The sequence below is a fragment of the Malus domestica genome, chromosome 07 (assembly GCF_042453785.1).
Source record: "Malus domestica chromosome 07, GDT2T_hap1".
Lineage (NCBI taxonomy): Eukaryota > Viridiplantae > Streptophyta > Magnoliopsida > Rosales > Rosaceae > Malus > Malus domestica.
This window is the reverse complement of record NC_091667.1, coordinates 24,152,127-24,177,949: the sequence shown is the minus strand read 5'-3', so window position 1 is coordinate 24,177,949 and position 25,823 is coordinate 24,152,127. Positions and strand designations below refer to the sequence as shown.

The 25,823-nt window shown below is 39.8% G+C and overlaps 3 protein-coding genes across 3 annotated transcripts; 1 reads left to right on the top strand and 2 right to left on the bottom strand.

Moving 5' to 3' along the window:
- Nucleotides 1-456: 456 nt before the first annotated feature.
- Nucleotides 457-1,380, top strand: LOC114825876 (metalloendoproteinase 2-MMP-like). The gene has a single exon (XM_029104912.2). It carries the CDS (start codon nucleotides 573-575, stop codon nucleotides 1,185-1,187), a length of 615 nt encoding a protein of 204 aa, XP_028960745.2. The 5' UTR covers nucleotides 457-572; the 3' UTR covers nucleotides 1,188-1,380.
- A 3,137-nt stretch (nucleotides 1,381-4,517) lies between these two features.
- Nucleotides 4,518-9,123, bottom strand: LOC103439475 (3-phosphoinositide-dependent protein kinase 1). Its single transcript, XM_008378036.4, has 11 exons — nucleotides 8,422-9,123; nucleotides 7,519-7,699; nucleotides 7,312-7,364; nucleotides 7,094-7,195; nucleotides 6,916-7,024; nucleotides 6,743-6,821; nucleotides 6,376-6,541; nucleotides 6,020-6,154; nucleotides 5,736-5,893; nucleotides 5,180-5,402; nucleotides 4,518-4,927 (listed from the first exon to the last, which is right to left on the bottom strand). The coding sequence occupies exons 1-11, from the start codon at nucleotides 8,596-8,598 to the stop codon at nucleotides 4,844-4,846; spliced, it is 1,467 nt and encodes a 488-aa protein (XP_008376258.1). The 5' UTR covers nucleotides 8,599-9,123; the 3' UTR covers nucleotides 4,518-4,843.
- A 391-nt stretch (nucleotides 9,124-9,514) lies between these two features.
- LOC103439476 (uncharacterized) lies at nucleotides 9,515-13,087 on the bottom strand. The gene is made up of 4 exons (XM_008378037.4): nucleotides 12,672-13,087; nucleotides 11,828-12,339; nucleotides 10,157-11,065; nucleotides 9,515-10,013 (listed from the first exon to the last, which is right to left on the bottom strand). Exons 1-4 carry the CDS (start codon nucleotides 12,840-12,842, stop codon nucleotides 9,728-9,730), a joined length of 1,878 nt encoding a protein of 625 aa, XP_008376259.3. The 5' UTR covers nucleotides 12,843-13,087; the 3' UTR covers nucleotides 9,515-9,727.
- Between the last annotated feature and the right edge of the window lie 12,736 nt (nucleotides 13,088-25,823).

The following is a 25,823-nucleotide window of genomic DNA, read 5'->3' as shown; positions in this document are numbered from 1 at the left end:
TTAACCCCTTAATGTAGATAATATCGTCTTTTAAAATAATAATAATAATAATATTGAATTCCAATTAACAAGATTTCCAAGTCCTATAACGTGTTTATATGAAAAATTTTACTTGTGAACAAGGCACAAACTTTGTTGATATGCTGCAATGCTCATCTATAAATAGAGGCAAGGGAACTCAAGACCAACACAATAAAACCCTTACTCATCTCTCTATCTATCTAGCTACCAAATCCCGGAAATGGCCTCCAAAACCTTGCGTAGCCTTATCCCTCCTGATCTTTGTGTTGCTATCTCAAAAAACCCTTGCAAAACCTACTGATGACCATGATCATAAGCATGACTCCTTCGAGTTCATTCAATACTTGGAGGGATGCCACAAGGGTCAAAACGTCAGTGGGTTGCAAGAGCTCAAAAAACACCTCACCAAATTCGGCTACTTTAATTATGATCACTCAAAACACGCGGACAATGACGAGTTTGATGACCTTCTAGAGTCCGCCATCAAGTCATACCAGAAAAGCTACCATTTAAAAGTCACCGGAAGCTTAGACACTACCACAGCGAAACAAATGATGGTGCCAAGATGTGGTGTGCCAGATGTTGTCAACGGCACGCGAAAGGGAAGCAAAAAGTACAACCGCAAACTCAAGTCCCTCCATGGAGTTTCTCATTATGAGTTCTTCTTTCCTGGACCGCTAAGATGGCCATCTACACAAACCCATCTGAGATATCGCTTTGCTTCCAGTGCAAGGCAAGTCCCCGGCACAGAGAATGTAAGGTCTATATGTGCACAAGCATTTCAGAGATGGGCACAAGTGACCACTTTTACATTTGAGGAAGTTCCTTCTACTTCAGCGGCTGACATTACCATTGGCTTCCACCGTGGCAACCATGGAGATAGGTCCCCATTTGACGGCTTCAAAGGGACTTACGCGCATGCGAATCCGCCTGGAGGTGGAAACTTCCATTTTGATGCAGATGAGACATGGAGTGCCAATCCAGGGCCGAATGAGATAGACTTGGAATCCGTTTCTGTACACGAAATAGGCCATCTTCTGGGGCTTAATCACAATCCTGACCTCCCCGATGGAATCATGTATCCCTACTTTGAATATGGGATGGTGAAACGTGATCTGAATAGGGATGATATTGATGGTATACGTGCTTTGTATGGTTTACAGTAGCAAACACATCATAGATTGTTATTACTACATTGATAAGAAGATGGAGTGAGGTGACTGCAAGTCCCTATATATAAAGAAAATAAATGATTTTTGGTACAAGATATATACATTTTTGCATTGATGAAGATGTACAATTTTTTAACCTTTTTTATTTTTGGTTGCAGATGTTATAATGAAAGTGCTTGTAAGTCTTTATGGTATTTCTTTTCGCGCGATTTGGTTTCATTGTCCCCTCGAGAGGTCTAGGTTCCTCAAGTCCTTATGCTATTTCTTGTATAGTTTTTTTCGATCGCTCTACTTCTTTTATCTAAATTTTGTTGTGGGTCTGTTTGGAGGGATGCGAGTGTACTATTGAGGGCGAGGTTCCTTTTATAAACACAATTGTGAGTATCAATGACTTGTCAATCAAATCATTTGATCCTTGAGTAACTTATTATTTGGGTGACTTGATTTTCTAAGTGATCTTATGGCCCAATATGGTTAGAATAATAGAGTTTTAACCTCTGATTAACCTTTTATGTGATCCCTATTTAGTAAGCCTTATTATGGTGGGACATTGGTTGATTGGATTATGATTTGGTAAATCTCTCTTTCCTATAATAGGATGGATGGGGAGAAACTCTTGTCAATATAAAAGGCATGTCCCTGCTCTCACAACAATTATTCTCATACACAATACCAAAACCATATTCTCTTGGTCGAGAACACTTTTGGTTGCTAAGAGTAGAAAACTCATTTGTCACATGCAAAAGCCATGTCTTTCAGATTTTACAGATAAATTCAAGTCACATCTTTCACATTCTACGGATAAGTTCATCTCTATTTTATATTGATTCGATTCATTATATTCATTATCCTAATGTGTTGTTGCACTTTTATCTTACATGTGGTATCAGAGCCAAACTGTTTGAGTAAATTTTGACACAAGTAAAAGCACAGTTTGTTGGTTGTTTTGGTTGGGTGTCTTTTACCTATCGATCATGATTCTTCCGCTTACTTTTATACTGTTTGCACGAGGATTCTCTAATTACAATTTTGCAAAAATTCAAGGCAAAAACAGCACTCCCATTTATTTAATAATAATAAATAAATAAAGGGAAAACAAGGGGGAAATTCACGTTTCCTTGCATGTTTTCTTTGGCTTCTTTCTCTTCCTGGCGTGGGCGAGTCGAAACTTGAGACTTTAAAATTTTTTTTTTTTTTTTGGCTTTTGGTTTTTGGCTTTTGACTTTTGGCTCTATTCGATATTTTCCAGTAAGAATTTTCTCTGCAAAGGCATGAAATTATTCTTCGCAATTTAATCTACCTAATTTGGTGGAATTGATATTAAGCTTTTGGTTCCAACCGAATTGAGAACTAGATAAAGGTTTTGTTGATTCTGGGCAATCAGCCTTCTTTTTCTTCTTCAAATTCTCCATCTCAAAATTGATTAGGTTGAGAATTTACGCTTCCCCTTATTGCTTTGTAAAATCTAGTCTTCAAAAAATTTTAAGAATTTTGGTTACTTTGCTTATATTTTGTTACTCAAAACACGCCAACGATGATGAGTTTTGACAACCTTCTAGAGTCCGCCATCAAGTCAAGCTACCATTTAAAAATCACAAGAAGCTTAGACACTGCCACGGCGAAACAAATGATGGTGCCAAGATGTGGTGTGCCGGATGTTGTCAACGGCGCCCCAAGGGGAAACGCACAACCGCAAGCTAAAGTCCATCCATGAAGTTTCTCATTACGAGTTCTTCTTCCCTGGACCGCAAAGATGGCCTCACGGCCACCTACAAAAACCCCAGATATCGCTTTGCTTCGAGTGCAAGTCAAGTCCCAGGATGTAGTTATGTATTCTGAAAACTATAGTGCATTAAGTAGTTTCACTCTGAAAAGCTCTGTGATGTGGTTTTTTTTTTTGGAACAAACGATAGTATCTAGACTAGGGGTGGAGAAGTGGGATGCCTTACAATGAGCTTGCATTAATAATGTAGTCCAACTTTGCCTTTGGCGAGAATCGAACCTAAAACCTCTCACTTACAAGCGAAGAGGAATAACACTAGACCCTAGTACTAAGTGGCGTGTTATGTATTCTAAAAACTATAATTCCAATCCCTGAACAGGTCTGGCCATGAGATTTCGAAGGGCCGTGTGTGAAACTTAAACTAAGTCCTAACATGATTTAATACGATAATACAGAAGAAAAAAAATTAGCGTGAATAGGTGCCGTAAATTAAGCAGTCGGTGTTTAATTGACAAACCGAACATGGCTAACTTTTTGGTGCATTAGGGGACAGTAAGCATGGCTCACTATTCCAACTCCACATCGAACATAGACTACTTTCTTGCCGTGGATCTTTCCCACCTGGAATCGCCACCCTGCAACACCACACTGCCTCTCAGATTAGCTAAAGTACAATATGCAATGCTTCAAAAGGGTAGGGGGGAAAAATAGAAAAGAATCTGAGATAACAATTGTGGCAAGCTCAGAAATCCACAAAAGGATGCTTTCATTAGGCTTAAAAGCCGCGGTCTGTAGAAACAAACATCTCCGGTGATGGAAACACTGTGATATGTCCAATGTACGGTCCTCAGGGGTTAACTTCTTTGATTAGATTCAAAGATTTTCAGTTTAACGGAAAAGAAAACGAAGAAACAACTAGCAGGCTGATCAAAACCAGCATAATGAAGCATTCCGGCACCTGTTTTGCAGTCATGGTCGCGACGTTAGAAAGAAATTGTTGAAAAAATTTGTACTTGCTGATCAGAATTACTTGCCACTGAAGACCTTGTATAAGCTTCATTCCTCTGACCACAGTGCAGGCCTTTCACTATCAAAGTTTGAAATTATAAGAAGGCACAGAGAATTATTAGTGTCTTCAGTATATAAAGAATATAATGACACTGATAATCATCTGCGTAACATTTCGACCAGCTCAACATTTACTGATATAACAGCAATTCAACAAGAGTTGAATAATGACACTGACAATCATTCACTTATTGAACGGGGTTCTTTGGTCGGTCTGTGACCCTTGGATGCAGGAGGCATCCTTGGATAAGTGACCAGGGTTCTATGGTTGGTCCGTGACCCCTGGATGCTGCCTTGGGGTGGAGACGATGGGGTTGGTCCATGGATTTCTGAATGACTTCAAGCTTCAAATTTTTATCACAGTTCTGAAGTGATTCAGAACTCGAAAATCGCCGCGGTGCACTTCTCTTTACTTTTCCATTATGCGGCGCAGATCTTTCTAACAGTCAATTGCAACAGCATCCATCTCAAAGTTATGAACAAAATGCAACAACTTCACATCTCATTTGGTTTCTTTAGAGAGACATCGTATCTTTCAATGTAAATATTTAAAATTTCATTAACTGGATTGTAATTTTAAATACAGTATGAAAGTAATGATCCCAGCCCCTTTACAGACCCTACAACTTAGGACCTCAGAGAGTACAAAATTATGCCACACAGAGCATGAAACGGGCGAAAAACCCTTATCGCATGCTTAGTTCTAGGCATCGAGAGGGACGGGAGCTTTGCACCTTGAAAAAGATGAATCCGCAGATGCCAAACTCTTTCATTAAATAATAATTACCCAGGGCACATCTTTGTTCCTCCTCACTATGATGATATCCAAAAAAAACTCTCTGAAAACCTCGCACGGATTTCACCGATTTTGAAGCCCCTCAATTGCCTTCTTCCACTGCCAAGCTCTTTGTTTGGCATCCTCAAATTGCAGTACCTTTTTCGGCTGAAAATTTTACATAACTTGAAATCAGAGAAGGAAAAATAAAGATAATGCAACTACTTAAAACTCGAGAAGCAATTTCATCAACTCAACGCTACAGCATCGCATTTCACGGCACTAAAGAGTTCAATGTCATATTATCGTAAATACATTGGAAAGCACTCAGTAATAAAGCCATGCCGCAAAATATTAAGGGAAAACTGATTGAAGATAATAAATAGGTGACTGAGTTATGAAAGAGCAGTAGAGGCATACCGTACAAATCTTGAACTGTGATGGACTAGCAACTTGGATACTGAAGTCATTAGAGTTGTCGGACCAAATTATATTTCCCTTCACTATTAGCTTTGCAGGATCCACATATATCAGTTTCGGCTTGTTGGTGAGGATAAGCTGCACCTTCTTGCTGGTCAGCTTTTGAATTTTCTTCACCATTGAGATCATAAGAACGGACTCCCCGGGCTCAAGGAATTGTTGCCTGTTAACATGGTAAAACACAGATTAAAACATTGACGTGGAATTCATAACAGAAGCAGCAAATGCAATATCATAAACTCTCTGCAGGGGTTCTGGGAAGTACTTCCAGGATAAAGGACGTAATTAAAAATGCTAAAGAAATTAGAACAAAACAATTAGCCTCTAATCAAGTGAAATTATCTCATTTAAGCATATATTTGGATCTGAGACACTTTTCAAGAATAACATTATACTTATTACACAGAAGTTCACCATAAACTTTGTAAGCAAAAATATCTAGCTCTTAAAGTAAAAATAAGTGATGATAAACATGAAGCACGGGTGTAGAGAATACCATTTTGAATCAAAGGAATCAATAGAAGCGAGCCTAGTTACATGACCAGATCCTTCGGAAGAAGATGTGGCACCACTGTTACCCTCATATTGTTTTGCTGCACCATCTCCAATGTGTGTGGGGTTCCATGAGTTATCACGGCTATCACCCTCAACTGACTGAACACCAAAAGCATAAAAACCAATGTTTAACAACCTAAAAATGCTCATGTAAAAACAGGAATAATATAAGCAACAGTTGAATTTCCATAAATAATTACTCCAACAAAAAATTGAAAGCCATACCCCCGTCTCTAATGCAAGTTTTGGAGGAGTTTGTCCTCGTACATTTTTCCAGTCAACTCCCTTAAAAAATGGATGCATCTTCAGTGCAGCATAACCGTCCGGCCCAGCACCTGGTCTCCTGCTGGGATCTAAATCCTGCAACAGTTGCACAACACTAGTTGATCAATATTAAAAAGGAACTACACTTTCTCAAAAGCGCAAGTGGTACATAACTCCATGGCATTCTTAAGGGAAAGAATTTCAATAAGAATTTAAAAATATGGATGTTAATAGCCTCATCCTAAGGGAGTGCTAGTTACCGATAGCACAATCACTAATAAAAGCTAGGTTGCAATAAGTATAAGCGGGTAGCTTACCAATAATCGGTCAATAAGGTCTTTAGCTTCCTCCGAAAAATAATTTGGAAACCTAATATCTCTTGCTATAATTCTTTGGAAAATAAGCCACTCGCTTGCATCTTTGAAAGGAGAAGTTCCTGAAAGCATTTGGTACAAGGTGCAGCCAAGTGCCCAGAGGTCATTTCTGTTTTGATATGTTCAAACGAGCAAAAACAATGTTATACTACATAGATCATATACTATTAAGAACAGAAAAAATAAACAGGAAAAAAGAAAAGACAAACTACTTGTCAAAAGTTGTAAAAAGTATACAAGTTTTAGGGTAAGCTTAAGAATTCATTAGAAATATAGTACAAGCCCCAGTGACTAAACATATGTCACTTACCCGAAAGTTGCAGGAGAAGAATTCAGGACTTCGGGAGGAACATAGGCAGCTGTCCCCACAAATGTGCAGGCCTTATCATCTACAAAAGGAATCCAGAGAACAATCTCATCATATTATTCAAATTTTAAGCACAGAGCCATAGAGCCTTCACCATGACTACAATTATAAGATACCTGATGCTGCATTCGGAAGAACAGTAATTCGGCTATCTTGCATGGGCTTTACACTCCCAAAATCAGCAATCTTGATATTACCCTCTGATGTAAGTAGCAAGTTCTCTGGCTGCCATTTAAAAATATATCAGCATTTCATACGACGTTAAATTGCACAAATATAGTCTTAAGGGAATACCTTTATATCTCTATGAATCAATCCCATACTGTGTATGTACTCAAGGGCGTCTACAACTTCTGCTGCATAGAAGCAAGCTTCATCCTCAGAGAGACGACCTTTCTGCACACAATTCAAGAATAAAATATATTAGTTACAACATCAAATGAATTATTCTCAATGAAAAGAGGTAATTTCAGAATAACATGAAGAACACATGTTCTAAGCTTAAAGCTTACCCTAGTTATTTGATCAAAAAGTTCTCCACCTTCACAGGACTCAAGTGCCATGTCTTCGTACAAAAGTAGGGAGACCAGTGTCAATAAGATTCCGGAATTGGAAACAACCAATAAACAACAGAGAATACAAAAACACTGAACCCGAAAGAATAAGTAAATCTGAACCAAGTACAGAAGACATGGGGAGGTTACAACCAGAATACCTACACAATGAAAAGGAATCTTGAAATGTAAAAAATAGCCGCACAATTCCTGGATGATCCAGCTGATCAAGAACAATACGTTCCAACTTCACATAAGCTGTTTTATTTTCTTTGGTGATGAATTTTTTGTCCATGATCTTTAATGCATAGACAGTTCCCGTGTCCTTCTTCTTAGCCCTCACAACCTGAAATTCATTGGTAATAAGAGACAAGAACCCAGCAAAGTTTAAGCATTACAAACAGTTCAGCAACCATATGTATACAGCATCATAAAAATATTTATAAGAATAGTGGGCAGAGAACTATCTCTAATTTCTGTCGGAACTGAACCCCATAGAGTGCCCAAAATCTTCGTTTCCCAACTCTCCTTGTAATCTCAAAACTTCTTCTACCAGTTCATAACATATTAACTAGCTAAAAATCCTATGTCCCTAAATTTACTATAAGCTCACAACCTCACACCAACCAAATGCAGGTTTGAAGCTCCACCAGTCCCGAGAGTAAAGAACAGGAACACACCATACACAAGCATCCCAATTTACAACTGATCGACCCATATGACACTTGTTTTTGCCCGTCCATTACGTTGTAAAAGTTAATCCCTTTATCGGCCAGTTTAGGCTAAGTAGCGAAAATGAGGACTTCCCTGCCTTACAGGGTGAGTTCTTTTGCAACAATTGATATTTTCTACAACCTATAAGCAATTATCATTTTTTTCAATAAATTTACAGCATATGCAACCCATTAGTTTACAAATGAATTACATCATTCAATAACACAACTAGGCATCCAATTCATGACAATCCCCAATCTGAGAGAAAAACCCAGATGAAAAACGAGCATTTTAATAGAATTAAAACAACAAATTAATCAATAAAATTTCCAAAAACTGGATGAAAAATGGGACCTTGGAGTAGGAACCAACGCCATAGATCTTGCCCAATTCAAAGTCTTGAATGGTGAAATGCTCCTGGGGAGCCCTGAAAGCGAAGCTCTTGGATCTCGGAACATTGCTGTTGGCGCCATTAGAAGAATTCCCCTGAATCGTCAACTTAGCATCAAAATCTTTCTCCATTGCCAACATTATCTTTTCTCCCACAATTGCGCTCTACATGTTGAGCTCTTTCTCTCTCTAGAAACCCATTTTCTCTCTCTACAGGAAAAGCCTAGGGAGGAGAGCAAAGACCAGCACTTGGATGGGAAGAGAGTTCCTTTGTCCCCCCTTCTCTGATATTCTACTCTGTAAAAAGAAAAAGTGAGGTGGGATTGGATTGGATTCCTGATTGTTGAAATCTGGGTATGTGTGTATTCAGAGGAAGGTGATCAGCTTTAGCTTTGGTTCCAATTTCAAAACCCTAGAAAGCAGAGAGAAATTGGATTATTGTGGAATTGGGTAATGGGGAGGAGAGAGAGGAGAGTGGAGCAATATTAGTATTTTTGGATGGAGGAGAGGAGAGGGAGGTATGGGGATGGAAGAAGAAACAAGAGAGGAGATAGGTGACACATGCCACATGGGATTCAATGATGAATGGGTGGATGGATGGGCTTCCCAACCCCCAACGCCCCAAAATGGAAAATTGGAGGGAGTGGCAATGAAATTTGCTCATGCATATGATTGTGGGCTTTTTAAGCCTTTTTATGGAGCATTGCAAATTTGCAATGTCCAGTGGACTTCTCTCTAGCCTCCTAGGACCATTTTGTTTTAGGTCGAGGATTCAAACTTGAGTGCATAGATATAGAACGTCAGCTTTAATCAATGTGATTATGCTCACTTATGATAGAATTCAAAACGCTTTTCCGCCAGACTTATCTAACACACACAAGGATGTTTATATTATTAGATAGTGATTCGAACCGCACATTCTCAAGGAAGCTAACCCAATAAAGAGTCTAGATCTATAACACCCTGTGTTGTCATATTATGTGACAAGAGAGCATTTAAAATTTTATCATAGCTCCATAAGATAAACAATTTCAGCTGTTTTTCACGAGAAAAGTGATGACATGGAAATGGAAGTGCATATAGTATTTAGATTCAATGGAAGGTTCAACTGGTCCTGTTAGGCAGACAAAAAACATAAAAATATAATACTACAACAAAAAATCCGCAAAACTTTCAGAAGTCGCCGGCAACGGAACACAATTGTGTCATTCAACAACAGTTTTCGTTCCCGAAAAGTTCCTATATCGTTTTCTTCCATTTGAATTCGAAACTATGCATTGCCTGGACCCTGTCCATTTTGTTGATTTTCCTCCTCACCGCCTCCGTTTCTATCTCCATAATGAGCCCATGGTAGAAATGACTCCAACAAGACTGCGATTGCATTTCGATTTGCAACATCGCGCGGAGCATGGCCGCCCTCCACTGGATTGCCAACATTTGCAACATTACCGGGAGCATGACCGCCCTCCCTTGGATCACCCAAAAATTGTTGCAGAACTTCCGGTGGGGCAGTTGGCACTGACAAAGAGAAATCTGAAACTAACAAGTGGGCGTACCTATAGCAAACAAGTAAAGCAGTCAGTCATTTACCAACTTCAGGCTTAACATCCGCAGTTATAGCTTCGCGAATTTACACAATAGTGATAAACAAAACACTAGGAAGTGTTGCCGAAATGCAAAATTGTAACTGCACGCTTACTCGTTTTTCTCGGATGAGAATGCTTCTTTTCTCACGCATGCCCAATCGTTCTTCTCTCTACTATCATGTCTTAGTGTCTCGATCACAAGCTGTGCAGCATCCCTCAGCAAATCTTGCAGATCTGGAAGCCTCCATAGAAGAAAATTCCTCTCGACATATATGTTTATTAGGTGATCCAAGGATGGGATTCCTACTTGATCTGCTTGAAAATATGGATTTTTAAGTATCTGTGCCCACACCTTGTCCTTCAAAGGCACCTTTTCCACTAATTTCTTTAGAACTGAGGGGTGAAGCATTAGTGCCTGCTTCATAAGATCAGCTGAAGTAGACTTAGCATTTTCCGGTGCACCTTTTGAAGATTCCTCTTTCTCAAGATACAAACGGCACATGGCAAGGGAATATGAAAAATTTGGAAACAACCACAAGGAGTTATCACTTTTATATTCTTCAGAGAACCGTTCTAGCCATGCATACTCCTCCGCCCTCAACGAAAAATAGTCAATGCAGAACATGGCCCCCATTGGATCATCAGAATCTAGTGAAAGTAACAACTTGCAAACTTCTAAAGCCGATCGATGGCAACCACGCCTATCCATATTTCTCATGTGAGTAAAAAGTACAGTGAACAGAGGCTTGTTTGTTTCATGGCTGTATCTTAGTTGGCAATTGCCCTGCAAGGGGGTGAACATTGGATTCCATGCACATTCCATAGCATACAAGCACTTCGAGATAAGTTCTGCTGATATTTGATGTTCACCCGAAAACTTATAGTACTCGGCCATGGTTATAAGCGAATCCAAATGATAAGGACTGTATAACAAAATACTTGCAATTCCATTGATGTCATGTGTAGCTTTAGCAGCTTCAAATGCCCTCTGAGCTTGAAGGTAGGATGAGGAATGTACATATCTGCACATAAGATCAAAATCCAGATTACGATGCATGAGTCAAAACCAAACCAAAAGGACGCAGGACAAATATCATAAATCCTAGTCTGACAAACTCTAAGCTGTGAGCATAAACAAAGTAAAAATAGGAGAAACTAAAATTTGAAAAAATAGAAGGAAACAAGAGTACTGAATATTTGACTCAAAAGGACACCCGTAATTGCTTAAAGAGAAGGATGCCAGTCATAAAACATAGCTGGATGACGGATGACGAATTTATGACTATATGGTACCAATGACATTTTAGTAATGAGTGTGCCTCTTTATAATTTCACGCAATCATCAACTAGTTCGTCCAGTACAAGGTAGACATTCAAGTGTTACCAAACTTAACTGATACAGTTTCAAACTTTCAGTCACATAAGAAATTTATGTTAAAAAAAATTTTGAGTTGGGACTACACATATTTGCACGTCTTAACGTTCCATCAACTTACACAACAAAATCCCCATGAATACAATTTGCAAACACAATTCAACCACATTACAATTCATATGTGCATCAACTACAGTTGTCTACAACACCCGTTAATTAGAGGTCTGCTAAAGTACGAGTTATTACATATTTGAGAACTACTTTCTTGACAACGGTTAATAACTCTCTACATTGAGCTCAAGCCCATCAGTAGCACCAACTTTCTTCTATGTGCAGAAAAAAATTGATAGCACTAGCAGTTTTTGTACTCATTTTAAAATACAAAACCAAGCAAAGAGAATGATCTTACCGAAAGTGGTGGTATCCATCAATCACTCCAAGAAATTCCATGGACAAAGAACCATCCCAGCGATGCCAATGCTCTGATGCAGTGACAAGTATAGTTTTTCTAGGAATATGAGCAGCACGTCTTCCACCACGCACCATTCTAGAACTGCCACCACTTCGCTCATGTTTCTCAAAGGACTTCACCACCTTAGAGCCAAAGATTCTCCGCAGCTCATTGTCAGCATTTAAGTACTTGGGATCCACTTGTAACGCAGAGGGCGCACACGGCTTAGCCAAATTCTCACAACCCTTTCCACTGGCAGCTTTTTCCGGGCCATCCAAAGAGATTGACTCAAGAATCACATCCAAGGGTTTTTCTACATTGGAAGCACCCGAAGAAGAATAAGAAGCCTCTTTGCTTTTCTTCTTTTTCTTCTTCTTTGATTTCTGATTGTTGGTTGACGCTACACCGGCCTTCGTTTTCAGCTCAGGAACAACAACCAAGTGTTCATCAACAGTTTCAGATTCATCCCCCTGCAACCACCCAAAACCCCATAAGAAAAATTAGAAAATTAGTCAAAAAACCCCACTACAAATTTATACAAAAACACTTCACGAGCTCAATCAAGAAAAAAACTCCTCGTCTATCCACTTGTCATGCTCTAATTGATTCTTACCCTCCCATTACGCTAAAAAATCATCGAAAGTAAAACCCTTTTACAGAATCTAACACAAACCCATCACAGCTCGATGATCACTCAGAACATTGAACGCAAAAATCAACAAAATTTCACCATTTCATTTCGTTCAAATTCTTAAATCCAGTAAAAAAAGCACAAACTTAAAATTTAATTTAAAAAGTGAACCTGGTGGTCGCCGTCGTCGTCCCCGTCGTCGTTGAGGAGATCAAAGGGATTGAATTTAGCTTTTCCGTTGAGCTGCTGGCTTTCTTCTTCTCCTTCTGATTCGGATTCTATTACGTGTCCGTGTTCTTCTTCTTGTTCCTTCAAAACTTTCTTCAGCATTCGACCGGACATCGTCGAAGTAATCCGAAGCTCGATTCTCTCAAATTCCCAATGTTTTGTAATCAAATCAGCTTCAGCCCTTGAGCCTTCAGTGATTCACCTTCCAGCAAATAAAACCCAAATTGCGAAGAAAACGCGAGCTCCAGTCCGAATTCGATTACCGGATATCCCAATTGAAGACGGGAAGACTAAAACGACATCACTTCGGTGCTCCTTTGCTCCTAAACAATAGTATTATCATTAACATTTCTTATTAATGTTGTGGTCTATTTTATCTGACAGAGGGACTAGGGCCGGCGGCAGAGAGAGAGAGAGAGGAGAGAGATGTGTGTTTGTAGAATTGTAGGGGAATGTGTGTGTTGTTATCCCTCCTACATTGTGCCTTTATTCATAGTAGTAAAGGGAGAGAAGATATTTCTTCTCCTTCAAGTAATACAAGTTGTAATAGGAAAGGATAACTAGAATCAAATCTTATCTAGGATTTACACAATCATACTTAAACTAGGAATGTTTACAACACTCCCCCTTGAGTGGGTAAATACTCAAGGTAGATTCAGCATCATGCAGAAGTTGAGGAAGTCGACTCGTCGGCATTGATTTCAAGGAACAACACTTATTCTCAATAAGGTAGGAACTTGCATAAGTAGTAAGTCTCACTAAAAAACCCTAAGGCTATGGCAAAAACCCAAGTAGGGACAAAATCCATAGTCTAAGCAAAAATGCGTGAGAAATGCAAAGTCAAAAGAAACGTCTACAGGACGTCATCAGGGATATGACCAGCCCAAGGTGGGTGCCTCGTTAAAACCTAGTTAGGTAGCAAAAACCCAGTGGGAAAATGCTCCTAATCGTAGGGAAAAAGAGTACATTAAGATCAAGCAAGTATCTAGAAGATACTCCCCCTGAGTTTGACATAATTCCACAGAGAAATAGCAAAGTTACAACTCAGAAAGTTTACGCATACCAATTCCATGAACAAGCTTCTGAAACGTCGCCTTCGGTAGTGATTTGGTGAAGAGGTCGGCCAGATTGTCTTGTGATCGGATTTGCGTGACTTCAATCTTCTGATGCTCTTGTTGTTGATGTGTAAAGAAGAACTTTGGTGCAATATGCTTGGTGTTGTCTCCTTTGATGTAACCCTTCTTGAGCTGTTCGATGCAAGCTGCGTTGTCTTCAAAAATCGTCGTCGGGGCATTAACGGCGGGATGAAGATCACAGGAGCTTCGAATATGGCCCACTACTGCTCTCAACCAAAAGCATTCCCGAGTTGCTTCATGTAAGGCGAGAATTTCAGCATGGTTAGACGAAGTGGCAACTAAGGTCTGTTTAGTTGACCTCCAAGATATTGCGGTGCCTCCAACGGTAAAGACATAACCCGTTTGAGAACGCGCCTTGTGCGGATCAGATAAGTATCCAGCGTCGGCATAACCAACAAGGCGAGAATCAACCCGATGAGCATAGGGTGCGGCATCACTCGAGGATTCGTAGGGATAGAATAAGCCCAAATACGTAGTACCCTTAAGGTAACGGAAGATGTCTTTCACGCCAGTCCAATGTCTGCGTGTTGGTGCATTGCTGTATCTTGCCAAAAGATTAACAGCGAAGGAGATGTCGGGTCTAGTGCATTGAGCTAAGTACAATAAAGCGCCTATCGCACTTAGATAAGGAACTTCAGGCTCCAAAATCTCTTCATCATCCTCCTTCGGACGGAAGGGATCTCGTTTTGCATCTAGCGTACGAACGACCATAGGAGTACTCGAAGACTTCGCTTTATCCTCATTAAAACGGCGCAACACCTTCTGGGTGTAGTTCGATTGATGTACTAGGATTCCATCCGAACAATGCTCTATCTCGAGGCCGAGACAGTATCGAGTCTTACCTAGATCTTTCATCTCAAATTCCGACTTCAGGTGCGAAGCAGTTCTCACGAGCTCTTCAGGAGTTCCGATAAGATTCATGTCATCGACATATACTGCAACAATCGCAAATCCGGAATGTGACTTCTTAATGAACACACAAGGGCATAGTTCGTTATTCACATATCCCTGACTAGTCAAATACTCACTTAAACGGTTATACCACATTCTTCCGGATTGTTTCAAACCGTATAGTGAACACCTCAGCCGAATTGAGAGCGTGTTCCGGGGTTTGGAAATATTTGAACTAGTCAATGTAAGTCCTTCGGGAACTTTCATATAAATTTCCGTATCAAGATCCCCATAGAGATACGCGGTTACTACGTCCATCAGCTGCATATCCAGTTTTTCGGAAACTACCAAACTGATAAGGTATCGAAAAGTAATCACATCCATAACGGGTGAGTAAGTTTCGTCATAGTCAATCCCGGGGCGTTGTGAGAAACCTTGTGCTACAAGACGAGCTTTGTAACGCACAATTTTGTTCTTCTCATTACGCTTCCGAACGAAAACCCATTTGTAGCCAACGGGCTTCACATGTGGAGGAGTAGGAACTACAGGTCCAAACACCTTACGTTTCGCAAGTGAATCAAGTTCGACTTGGATTGCTTGTTTCCAGTTTGACCAATCAGCTCTACGTCGACATTCATCAACGGAACGCAGTTCAATGTCATCGCTCAACATGATCTCAGTAGCTATTGCAAATGCTAATGCATCGTCGACAATCATCTCATTTCTACGCCACACATCATCTAAGCTAGCATAATAGACCGAAATCTCACGATTCTCGGGAGGAGGATTCGTCTCTTCAAGGACGCTTCCATAATCTAGAATTTCCTCATGAGTTGGGTAAAATGAGTAAGCGATAGTCGGATTCACGGTAGGCTCTTCAGGACCTTGTGCCGTGGTTTTCCTCTTCCAGGGGTGTGAATCCTTTGAACCAAGGGGTCTGCCACGCTTTTGTGTAGGGGCAGATGATTGGCTAGCCGCTAATGTACGTGGATCACCAGAATTGGCGTCCCGGGCTTCCAGGAGGGTAGTCCGTCGTACATTTGGTACATCTATCTTTGCAGGCGTATTCGCAGCTGGAATATGTGATCTTGTCACGCGCGCTAGATCGGTGAAAGCATCTGGCATGCTCTGAGCTATGCTCTGGAGATCTAATATGCGCTGCACTTCAGCTTCAGACTGAGCGGTGCGGGGATCTAAATGAGACAAAGTGGGAGTCGTCCACAATAATTCGCGTCGTTCATTAGGAACGTTGACGTTCTTATCTCCCCCTAACGACGGGAAGACTGTCTCATAGAAGTGACAATCCACGAAACGAGCGGTAAACAGATCGCCTGTCAAAGGTTCTAAGTAACGAATAATCGAAGGAGAATCATATCCGACATAGATTCCCATCCTTCGCTGAGGCCCCATTTTTGTACGTAAGGGCGGCGAGATCGACACATAGACCGCACAATCAAAAACGCGCAGATGCGATATGTCGGGTTCGCATCCGGTGACCAACTGAAGGGCACTAAATGGTTGTGTCGCAACAGGCCTCAGGCGGACCAACTTTGCTGCGTGCAATATTGCATGGCCCCAAGCAGCGATCGGGAGCTTGGTACGTATGACCAACGATCAAGCAATCATTTGTAAACGCTTAATGAAAGCCTCTGCCAGGCCGTTCTGGGTGTGAACATGGGGTACATGATGTTCAACTTCAACCCCAACCGACATGCAATAGTCATCAAAAGTTTTAGATGTGAATTCTCCAGCATTATCCAATCGAATAGATTTGATCGGATAATCAGGGTGGTGAGCCCTGAGCTTGATAACCTGAGCCAACAGTTTGGAGAATGCAGCGTTCCTTGTGGACAACAAGCACACGTGTGACCAACGTGTAGAAGCGTCAACCAAAACCATAAAATATCTAAATGGTCCGCAGGGAGGTTGAATCGGTCCACAAATGTCCCCCTGAATCCGTTGTAGAAAAATGGGAGGATTCGAACGAATCTTGTCATAAGAAGGCTTAGTAATAAGCTTTCCCATAGAACATGTTTGACATGCAATTTCATGGATCGAACCTAAGCTTCGGGTTAGTGGATGCCCGTGTGAAGTTTTGAGGATACGGCGCATCGCTATTCGTCCAGGATGTCCCAAACGATCATGCCAAAGTGTAATTTCGTGCGCGGTCCCTGTGGTAGGGCCGGCCACATAGTGGCATTCTATGGGGCGTATGGTCGTAGTATACAGACCACTCGGGTTACGCTCCATCTTCTCTAGAATACGCTTCTGGCCATATTCGTAGGAAGTTACGCACAGAAATTCAACTCCGTTTTCTACGTGGGTTTCAGCGTGGTAATTGTTATCTCTAATGTCCTTGAAACTTAGTAACGTTCTTCCGGAACGTGGAGAATAGAGTGTCTCAGCAATGGTCAAGATTGTACCATTGGACAACATTATACGTGTCTTACCGTATCCTTCGATCAGGTTGGATGGGCCTGAGAGGGTTGTCAGAGGTGCATTCTTAGGTACGAAGTTAGTGAAATAGATGCGTTCACGCAAAACAGTATGCGTGGTTGCACTATCTGCCAGACAACTAACTTTCCCACTAGTCATACCTAGAATGAAAAATTAATTTGAATCGGTCACATGCATAAAAGTTTATAAAAACAAGTATCAATTCAAAATAATTTCATTTATTCAAGGAAAAAACTTAATATCCAAAATAAATCGCCAACTAATAATCCAAAACATAAAGGAAAATTGTTCAAAATCAACCAAAAAACAAGGTGGGGTTCGGCCACAAGGTGGAATTCGGCCCCAATTGTCTTATTTTAACTGAAAAATAAGTCTATGTCTAAGATTTTAATCTTCCATAGGAGTGGTATCCTCCTGAAAATCAGAAACCTCCATCTTTGTAGTCTTCGGTTCGTTCACTTGCAGGAAGTTTGATTCAAACTTCGTACGACGAGAATGATATGCATCCACAACCTTCTTGGGAGCACGGCAAATACGGGACCAATGGTCCTTGGAACCACAACGATAGCACATATCGTCATTCATTGTGGCAGGTGCTTTGCCCTTATTCTTGAAGTTCGGGGCCTTGGGAGCGAGGTTTGGGCGCTTCTGGGCTTTGTTTCCTCCCTTGGATGGGCCTTGGCTCTGTTGACCTTGGTGGGATGGCTTCTGGCCGCCCTTACCACGCCTCTTTTGGCGTTTTGGGTGCTGATTAGTGCTATAATGTGCTTCAGGCACAACAGTAGCCCCAGTAGGTCGAGCTTGATGATTCTTCATCAATAGCTGGTTCTGCTTTTCAGCAAGAAGTAAAACAGAGATCAAATCCGAGAACTTAGTGAACTTCTGAGCTCTATATTGTTGCTGCAGGACAATATTAGAAGCAGAGAAGGTCGAGTAGGTCTTCTCCAGGAGATCCTCTTCAGTCAAAGTTTCATTGCAAAACTTGAGAAGTGATCGGATTCGACAAACTTCAGAATTATATTCATTCACAGACTTAAAGTCTTGGAAGCGCAAGTGCTGCCAGTCGTGTCTTGCTTCAGGCAAGAATATGTCCTTTTGGTGATCGAAACGATCAGCCAAAGCGACCCATAATGCACGTGGATCCTCCTCAGCAAGGTACTCAGTTTGTAGAGCGTCATGGATATGTCTTCGGATGAAGATCATAGCAGTGGCTTTTTCAGCCTCGCCAACAGGTTTATCTGTTGCTTCTTCAATAGCAGGACGCAAGTTCTTTGCAGTGAGGTGGAGCTTCACATCTTGAACCCACTTGAGGTAGTTCCTTCCAGAAACCTCCAAAGCGGTGAAGTCGAGTTTGTTCAAGTTCGACATGTTCCTATCACAAAATAGATGGACAAGATGTGGTTAGTGTAATGGAGAAAAATCAATCCATTCACATAGGAGTAGAACATACAGGTTCTAATAGACATGTATTGGTTTAATTTTGCATGAAAAACTTCGGGTTTTCATGGGTGATATGTTTAATTGAAAACTTTGGGTTTTCTAACAAGGCATGTGTATAAGAAACTTCGGGTTTCAAAGTAATTATGAACTTCAGGTTCATATATTCCTGCAGGCAAACACAAATATATATGCAAACAAATATGCAAAGAATATATGCAGAAATATTGTATAATGATAAGTGAATTAATTTATTTTTGGTCTTCGGGGCCAAATTAAAGTGTGGGTGAAAATATAAAAACCCATATTATTTTAAAAAATTAAATAATAAAATCTCGGGGTCTAAAAATATAGGCCGAGGACCCTCGGGTGGGTCTTGGGTGAGCTTCAGGCTCACGGGGAGGGGAGCAAAAAAAAATTGGCTGGGCTGCCATGGGCAGACCCAAAAAAAACTCATTTTTTTCATAAGGGCTGTTGCAAGCTGGCCCAAAAGAAACCAAAAAAATTGCTCTTTTTTCTTTTCTTGGGCTGGGCCGAGAGGCTGGAGCCCACTAGGGCTCGGGTTGGAACCAGGAACACCCCAGCTTTTGCTGGGAACGGTTGCCGGAGCATCGCCACTGCAGGTGGCCGTGTTCTGGGAGGCTATCGATCGTGGGAAACACGGGGGTCCAACTGGGGAACCAAATATGAACGGAGATTGGAGAAATCTCGACGTTATATCAACCAAACCCTAGAAATTTTCAATCGGATTTATGAAAAATTCCGATGAGATCTCAAAAAATCTCAGACCATAGGACACCGTGGACGATCTGCAGGTCGTCTGAGTAGGCTAGGCACGGCGACAGGCCGTGCAGCACGGTGATGGATGGGTGGCGACACCGGCTGGGTGTCGGGTTTGGGGTTTGGACGATGAGCAGAAGCTCCAGCCGTGATCTTGGGCTCGGAGGATCGATGCAGGCTGCAGGCCTGGTAAGGAAACCGAGCTGGGCCATCGCAGGTTGCGGGCCTGGTGGCTTGCGGCTTGCATGGTGCAAGTGCATGGGTTCGAAGAACCCTAATTCCCAAATCGCAAAAAAAAAAAATTTTCAATTCAAATATAATTATATGCATGTGGATTTCAATGAATCACATATTTACGTTGATGCATATGCAAATAATAGTTTCAATGCATGTACATATGTAGGATTCAATTCATGACAAATATCAAATTCACATAATTGTAGCAATTTTGATTATGAAGCATACACAATTTATGTAGAATCTAAAATACGTAAAACGTAAAGTTGGGTCATGCATCATGGTGAATGTTCATGCTATCAGGGCTTGCAAAATATCGAGTTAAAAGCCGTTGTTTGGAAAGAACCTGATTGCGTGATGATATGGATGAACTGGTTTGATGCAGAAAAAATTTCCAACGTCAGATTCCTAAGCGCAGCGGTAGGAGCGTGCTGATAACGTGTTGTGGTCTATTTTATCTGACAGAGGGACTAGGGCCGGCGGCAGAGAGAGAGAGGAGAGAGATGTGTGTTTGTAGAATTGTAGGAGAATGTGTGTGTTGTTATCCCTCCTGCATTGTGCCTTTATTTATAGTAGTAAAGGGAGAGAAGATATTTCTTCTCCTCCAAGTAATACAAGTTGTAATAGGAAAGGATAACTAGAATCAAATCTTATCTAGGATTTACACAATCATACTTAAACTAGGAATGTTTACAACAATTAAGAATTAGAGGACACGCATTTTTTTTGGCACACTTATTTATAGTTCATATTTAGTAACTTAATCCTAACTATTTATATTTCAATCCAGCATTTAATCATACATTGTAAAAAATTAGACACATTCAAAATAAATAAGACATTATGTAGATTCTATAAAGAAATATTAAAGTTCTATTAATTAATTCAATGGTTATATGGTTGCGGATTAGAGTGACTTTTGGTAAAGATGACATTTGAGGGAATACCTAAAAGATAAATGATTCAATCATTGAAATATATTATAAAGTGGGTCGTAAGAAAGTTGAGAAATACTAAGGAGACTCTCTATCACCCAATGGCGGAGCCACATGGACACCAGGGTAGGGTCAGGCATATCCTAAAATTTCACAATATATACATTTTGTCGGGTGGTTTTAACCATAAAAAGCATCGGGTCTATTGGTTGTATAAGTTTGACAATTGTAGAGGGGTTTTAGGTAGGCCTGGCAATTCCTGACACGACCCCATAGCCCGACACAACATGACAATAAATTAATAGGTGTTCGGGTCGACACGATAACGAATCGGGTCGTTATCGGGTAACCCGATAAGTACCCGTTAAGATAACAAGTTGGTTCAAGTATACACGTTAATAACACGATACATGATAAGCAAAATATTAATTTTATAATTTTATAACCCTAAAAAAATACTACAATAATTATATATATTGATTTAACAATTTTATACCCCTAAAAACTATAATAATTATATATATATAATTCAATATTAAAAATTGGTGACCATTGGATCAGCTTAAATATATATACCATTCAATTTCTTAAGTGTTATACGTACAAAATAAATAAATTTAAATCTACTTAATAAATATATATATATATATACACACACCATTGAACTCGATGAGATACAAATTTTACGAAATTAATTTCAACGATCTAACCGTCAAACTTGTTTGTATATGCTTCGAGATCGCATTAGCAAAAAATCACAAAAAAACAAACATTCAGAGATCAAGTAATGGGACAAAACTTTTCGACAGTTATGAACGAAAAATCACGATTTAACGATTATTTTAACTCCGATTTTGATGATTATTTATAGCTACACTCCTTGACCCTATATGAATACAATGAATGAACTCTGTTGATGCACAAAAGCAACGAGGACTTTGGTACAACAGAAAGTGTTAAGTTTGTGACATTCGCAAGATTGTTTCAGTCACTAATGTGGATAAGTAAGTAAATGGATAGGGACATGGAGGCAAACACAAGATGTACGTGGTTCACCCAGATTGGCTACGTCTACGAAGTAGAGGAGTTCTCATTAATTGTGAATGATTTACACAAGTACATAGGTTCAAGCTCTCTTTTAGTGAATACTAATGAATGATTTAGTACAAATGACATTAGGAAATATTGTGAAAGAATGATCTCTATTTATAGAAGAGAGTTTCTAGTTTCATTCTGACATTGACACTTGTCTTGTTGTGATTGGCTTCTGATGTTGACACATGTTACGCTATGATTGGCTTCTGATGTCGACACGTGTCGCGTTATGATTGGCCTCCTAGTTGGAGGGAAACTCTTCTAGGTCCTTAACAGTATAACGTTGACCGGTGCTCAATAGTTTCAGAATTAGTCAAGTATGGTACAAACAGTGCTCCCTTAAGTTCCCGAGTAAGGGAAGCTCCTCGGTTGGGGACTTGCAAGATCAAGGCTATTGAGTAATCACAAAACTTCTAAGTACCGAAGTGTGGTATCATTTTCACTTGCCTTATCTGTCTCATATGTAGATGTGGCATATTCTCTAGAAGTACTTTTCTTCTATCTAGGTGGTATCTTTAATCGATAAAGATGCAAAAGGTAATGTATCAATTTCACTTGAAGCTTACTTGTAGTTTTGAGTTTGGTCAAGTGCAATACAAACCCTATAGTAGGACTCCCCCAAGTCGTCGAGTTAGGAGATTTTCCGAATAAGGTAACAGACAAGGTAAGCAATCAGACTTCCAAGCAAGCAACCTAGATCGGAGGTTCGACTTCGGCTTCCGGTTGATTGTTCTCCTTCTCCTTATGTCGTAAACAGCAACAAGGATAAGGAGAAGCAAATGGAGAAAAGATGATATGAGATACTTTTGTTTTTTAAGAAGTAACTTTCCACAGGCTTATTCTTGAACTGGGCTGGAGGGTTTTCTGGTTTCTTCTAGAGTATAACGCCGACTCAAGAATTTAAGGGTCAAAACAAGTCCATCAAATCTAGAGTACGTTCGACCCTGATAATATGGGATATTTTTGCTATTGACAAAGTAGTAGATGTATCGGTACGTGTTCTGTTACGCTTATCTCCACATGCTTCCTTGTATCCTTCTTACTTGCCCTATCTATTCCTCAGGCAGATGTGGTATCTTCTCTGGAAGCATAAGATGTTGAAGATGAGTACTCGAGAGCAATGCCAAGTAAGTAATCAGGCAAGGGGTTCCAGGCAGTCAGTTCCTGACTGGAAGCTTGATTCCAAGTGCTGACTAATTGCTCTCTTTCTCCTTGTCTTGCAGGTAAGAACAATGCCAAAGGAAAAGATAGGGAAAAAACATGATATGGGATACTTTTGCTTTTAACCCTGATGATATGAGATACTCTTGCTCTGGTGTGGCTTGTTTGCAGAGGGATTATTGAGAGGAAAAGAAACTGAGTATTTCAAGAGACTCTGCTGAGAGTGCCCTCTTGGATGTGAAGAAAAGTTGAGCATTTTTTTTTATTTGTAGGTCTGTCTGGCTGTGGAGGATGAAGATCGACATATATAGGAGTCTCCCTAACAACAAGTAGTAGTGCTATTCCTTTACCCTTCTTGGTCATAACAATGTAGTGGGAGCTGCAAGCTTCACGTGTTTTAACTTTTTCAGAGCACTTTGAAAAAAGTGGTATGTGGTATCTGGAAAGATGATATTGCGTGTGAAGATTATAGACAAGCTTTATCCAAGGATATCTGGCTCTCAAAATATGGAGAGCAGTGTCTTTTTGGTTTTTGAACAAGCAATCCTGTCGAGGATCTGGCTCTCGAGATTCAGAGAATGGTGCCTCTTCAATTTTTGAGAAAGCAATCCTGTTGGGAGTGTGACTCTTGAGATTCGGAGAGTAGTGTCTCTTCGATTTTTTAGAAAGTAATCCTGTTGGGAATCTGGCTCTCGAGATTCGGAAAGCAGTGCCTCTTCGATTTTTGAGCACATAATTTTGTTGGGAGTCTGGCTCTCGAGATTCTAAAAGCGGTGCCTCTTTGATTTTTGAGAAAGCAATCCTGTTGGGAGTCTGACTCTTGAGATTCAGAGAGTAATGTCTCTTTGATTTTTGAGAAAGTAATCATGTTGGGAGTCTAGCTCTCGAGATTTGGAGGGCGGTGTCTTTTCGATTTTTGAGCAAGCAATCTTGTTGGTAGTGTGATAAGAGCATATTTATGCGATTGAGTTAGCTTGTTCTCATGCATTTATCTTGTTATTCCTTAGTTGTTTTAGTGTTTAAAGTCATTTTTGTGCAATTTCAGGTTCTAAGGACAAAGTATGCAAAAATGTGCATTTTTGAGCCTTTTGGAGCAATTTTGGGCTTGGAATAAATATCACATGCTTGGAACTAAAGGAATGGACGAAATTGAAGACCTAAAGATGAGGATTCCTACTTGAAGTAGGAAAGTTAAGTCAAGGTTTCCTATTTTGGTTTGATCTTTCATAAATCCTAAATGTCCATAAGTTCCAGCAACATTAAAGGTTTCCTATGCATTTTAGGACACAAATTAAGGGTTCCTTGTACCATAACAAACCTTTGCCGTGCACTCCATCCATGTTTAATTCTTGCATCAATCATCACTTCACTTTCACCTTTGAATCATTTCAACACCACTCCATTTTACCCATGTTTTGCATCATTACTTCACTTTCATCTTTAAATCATTTCAACACCACTCCATTTTACCCATCATTTCAACACTACTCTATTTTACCCATCATTTCAACACCACTCCATTTTACCCATGCTTTGCATCATTACTTCACTTTCACCTTTGAATCATTTCAACACCACTCCATTTTACCCATGTTTTGCCTTACACTTCCTCTATAAAAGGAAGTGTGTGTAACATAAATTGAGTTCATACTTTGTTAGATCATTCACTCCCATTTCAACACAACCTTCATCCAAACACATCCATTCATCTTCACATCCATTCCTCCATACAAACAAACCTTTAAACACTCACCAACACCTTGTGCCGTAGCAAAGGAAGGGAAGGAAAATGCTTGGACGTGCTTGTTGTCCAACTTGGATCGTTGGAGCGTTTAGGTGTTTTCTTTCTTTTCTTTCTAATGTTTAAATTCATTTCATTTTGTTTTGTTGTAAATATGAGTGGCTAAACCCCTCTTGGCTATGGATGATTTCAAAGCCATGATTATGTGTGCAATATAATTTGATAAATTCCAGTTATGAACTCTTGAATCGTGAATGCAATTGGTTTAACTATTTGATTGATAACTTATTTGTATTTGTTAATTAAGGGTCAACACTTAATTGGCATGCATAAATCCGTTGCTAGAATATAAGGAAATTTCACATAATCGTTACAAACTTATATTCACATGTAGTGAATGTCGTCTATAAACGATCGCGTTAAGTTCAATTCCTAGCATGAGTGACATGATGTCATAGTTGCAAGTGTTTTGTCAATGCTTATGATTTTCATTAAACATAATGATCTTTGATTGTATCTCTATTATGATGTCATGTAAGGAACTTTAGAAGAATGTTTTGGGTTGTCGAATGATGTCATCGAATCCAATAAAACAAGGAAAATCTGAGAGTTAAATAGTGATATCATGGTTAATTTGGAGCATTGTCGTTCATAATTCAATGAAGTAGTAACTGGAAATCGAGTTGTTTGCATACATATCATGTGTGGAGAAAAAGCCTCTAGCTATCTCATCCATCATCTTATTTCTCAAATTTGTTTTACAATCTGTCTAGTTTTTCATACTTGTTTGTTTGTTTCAACTTCGTCCAAAACTCAATCCCCCTTTACTTGAGTGTGTCTAATTAGTTAGAATCTGTTTTAATTTGTGTTTTTAAATGTTTTGATTCAAGTAAAAGTTAATTTTCGTCCAAAGTCATTCCTAGTGTCTGGTTTAAGTTTATTTAGTTGTTTTAAGCTGTTTTGACTATTTTAAGTTTGCTTTGAGTCTTGTGAGTCTTGTTAAGTGTTTTTAAATTTAGTTTTATATTTTTGAGTCAGTTTAGAGGTTATTAGCAAGCCCTCCTAATCCCCGGTTCAGAACAATCCCTACTTATACTTGTACTACAATTGTCAAAAGATGGTTAAATTTGTGTGTTAAGATAATTTTCGCATCATAGTGTTTTCTCGAATGTGAGTAAAGGTTAGACATTTTTGTCAGTTTGTCTTGCCACGGAGCACGAAGGTT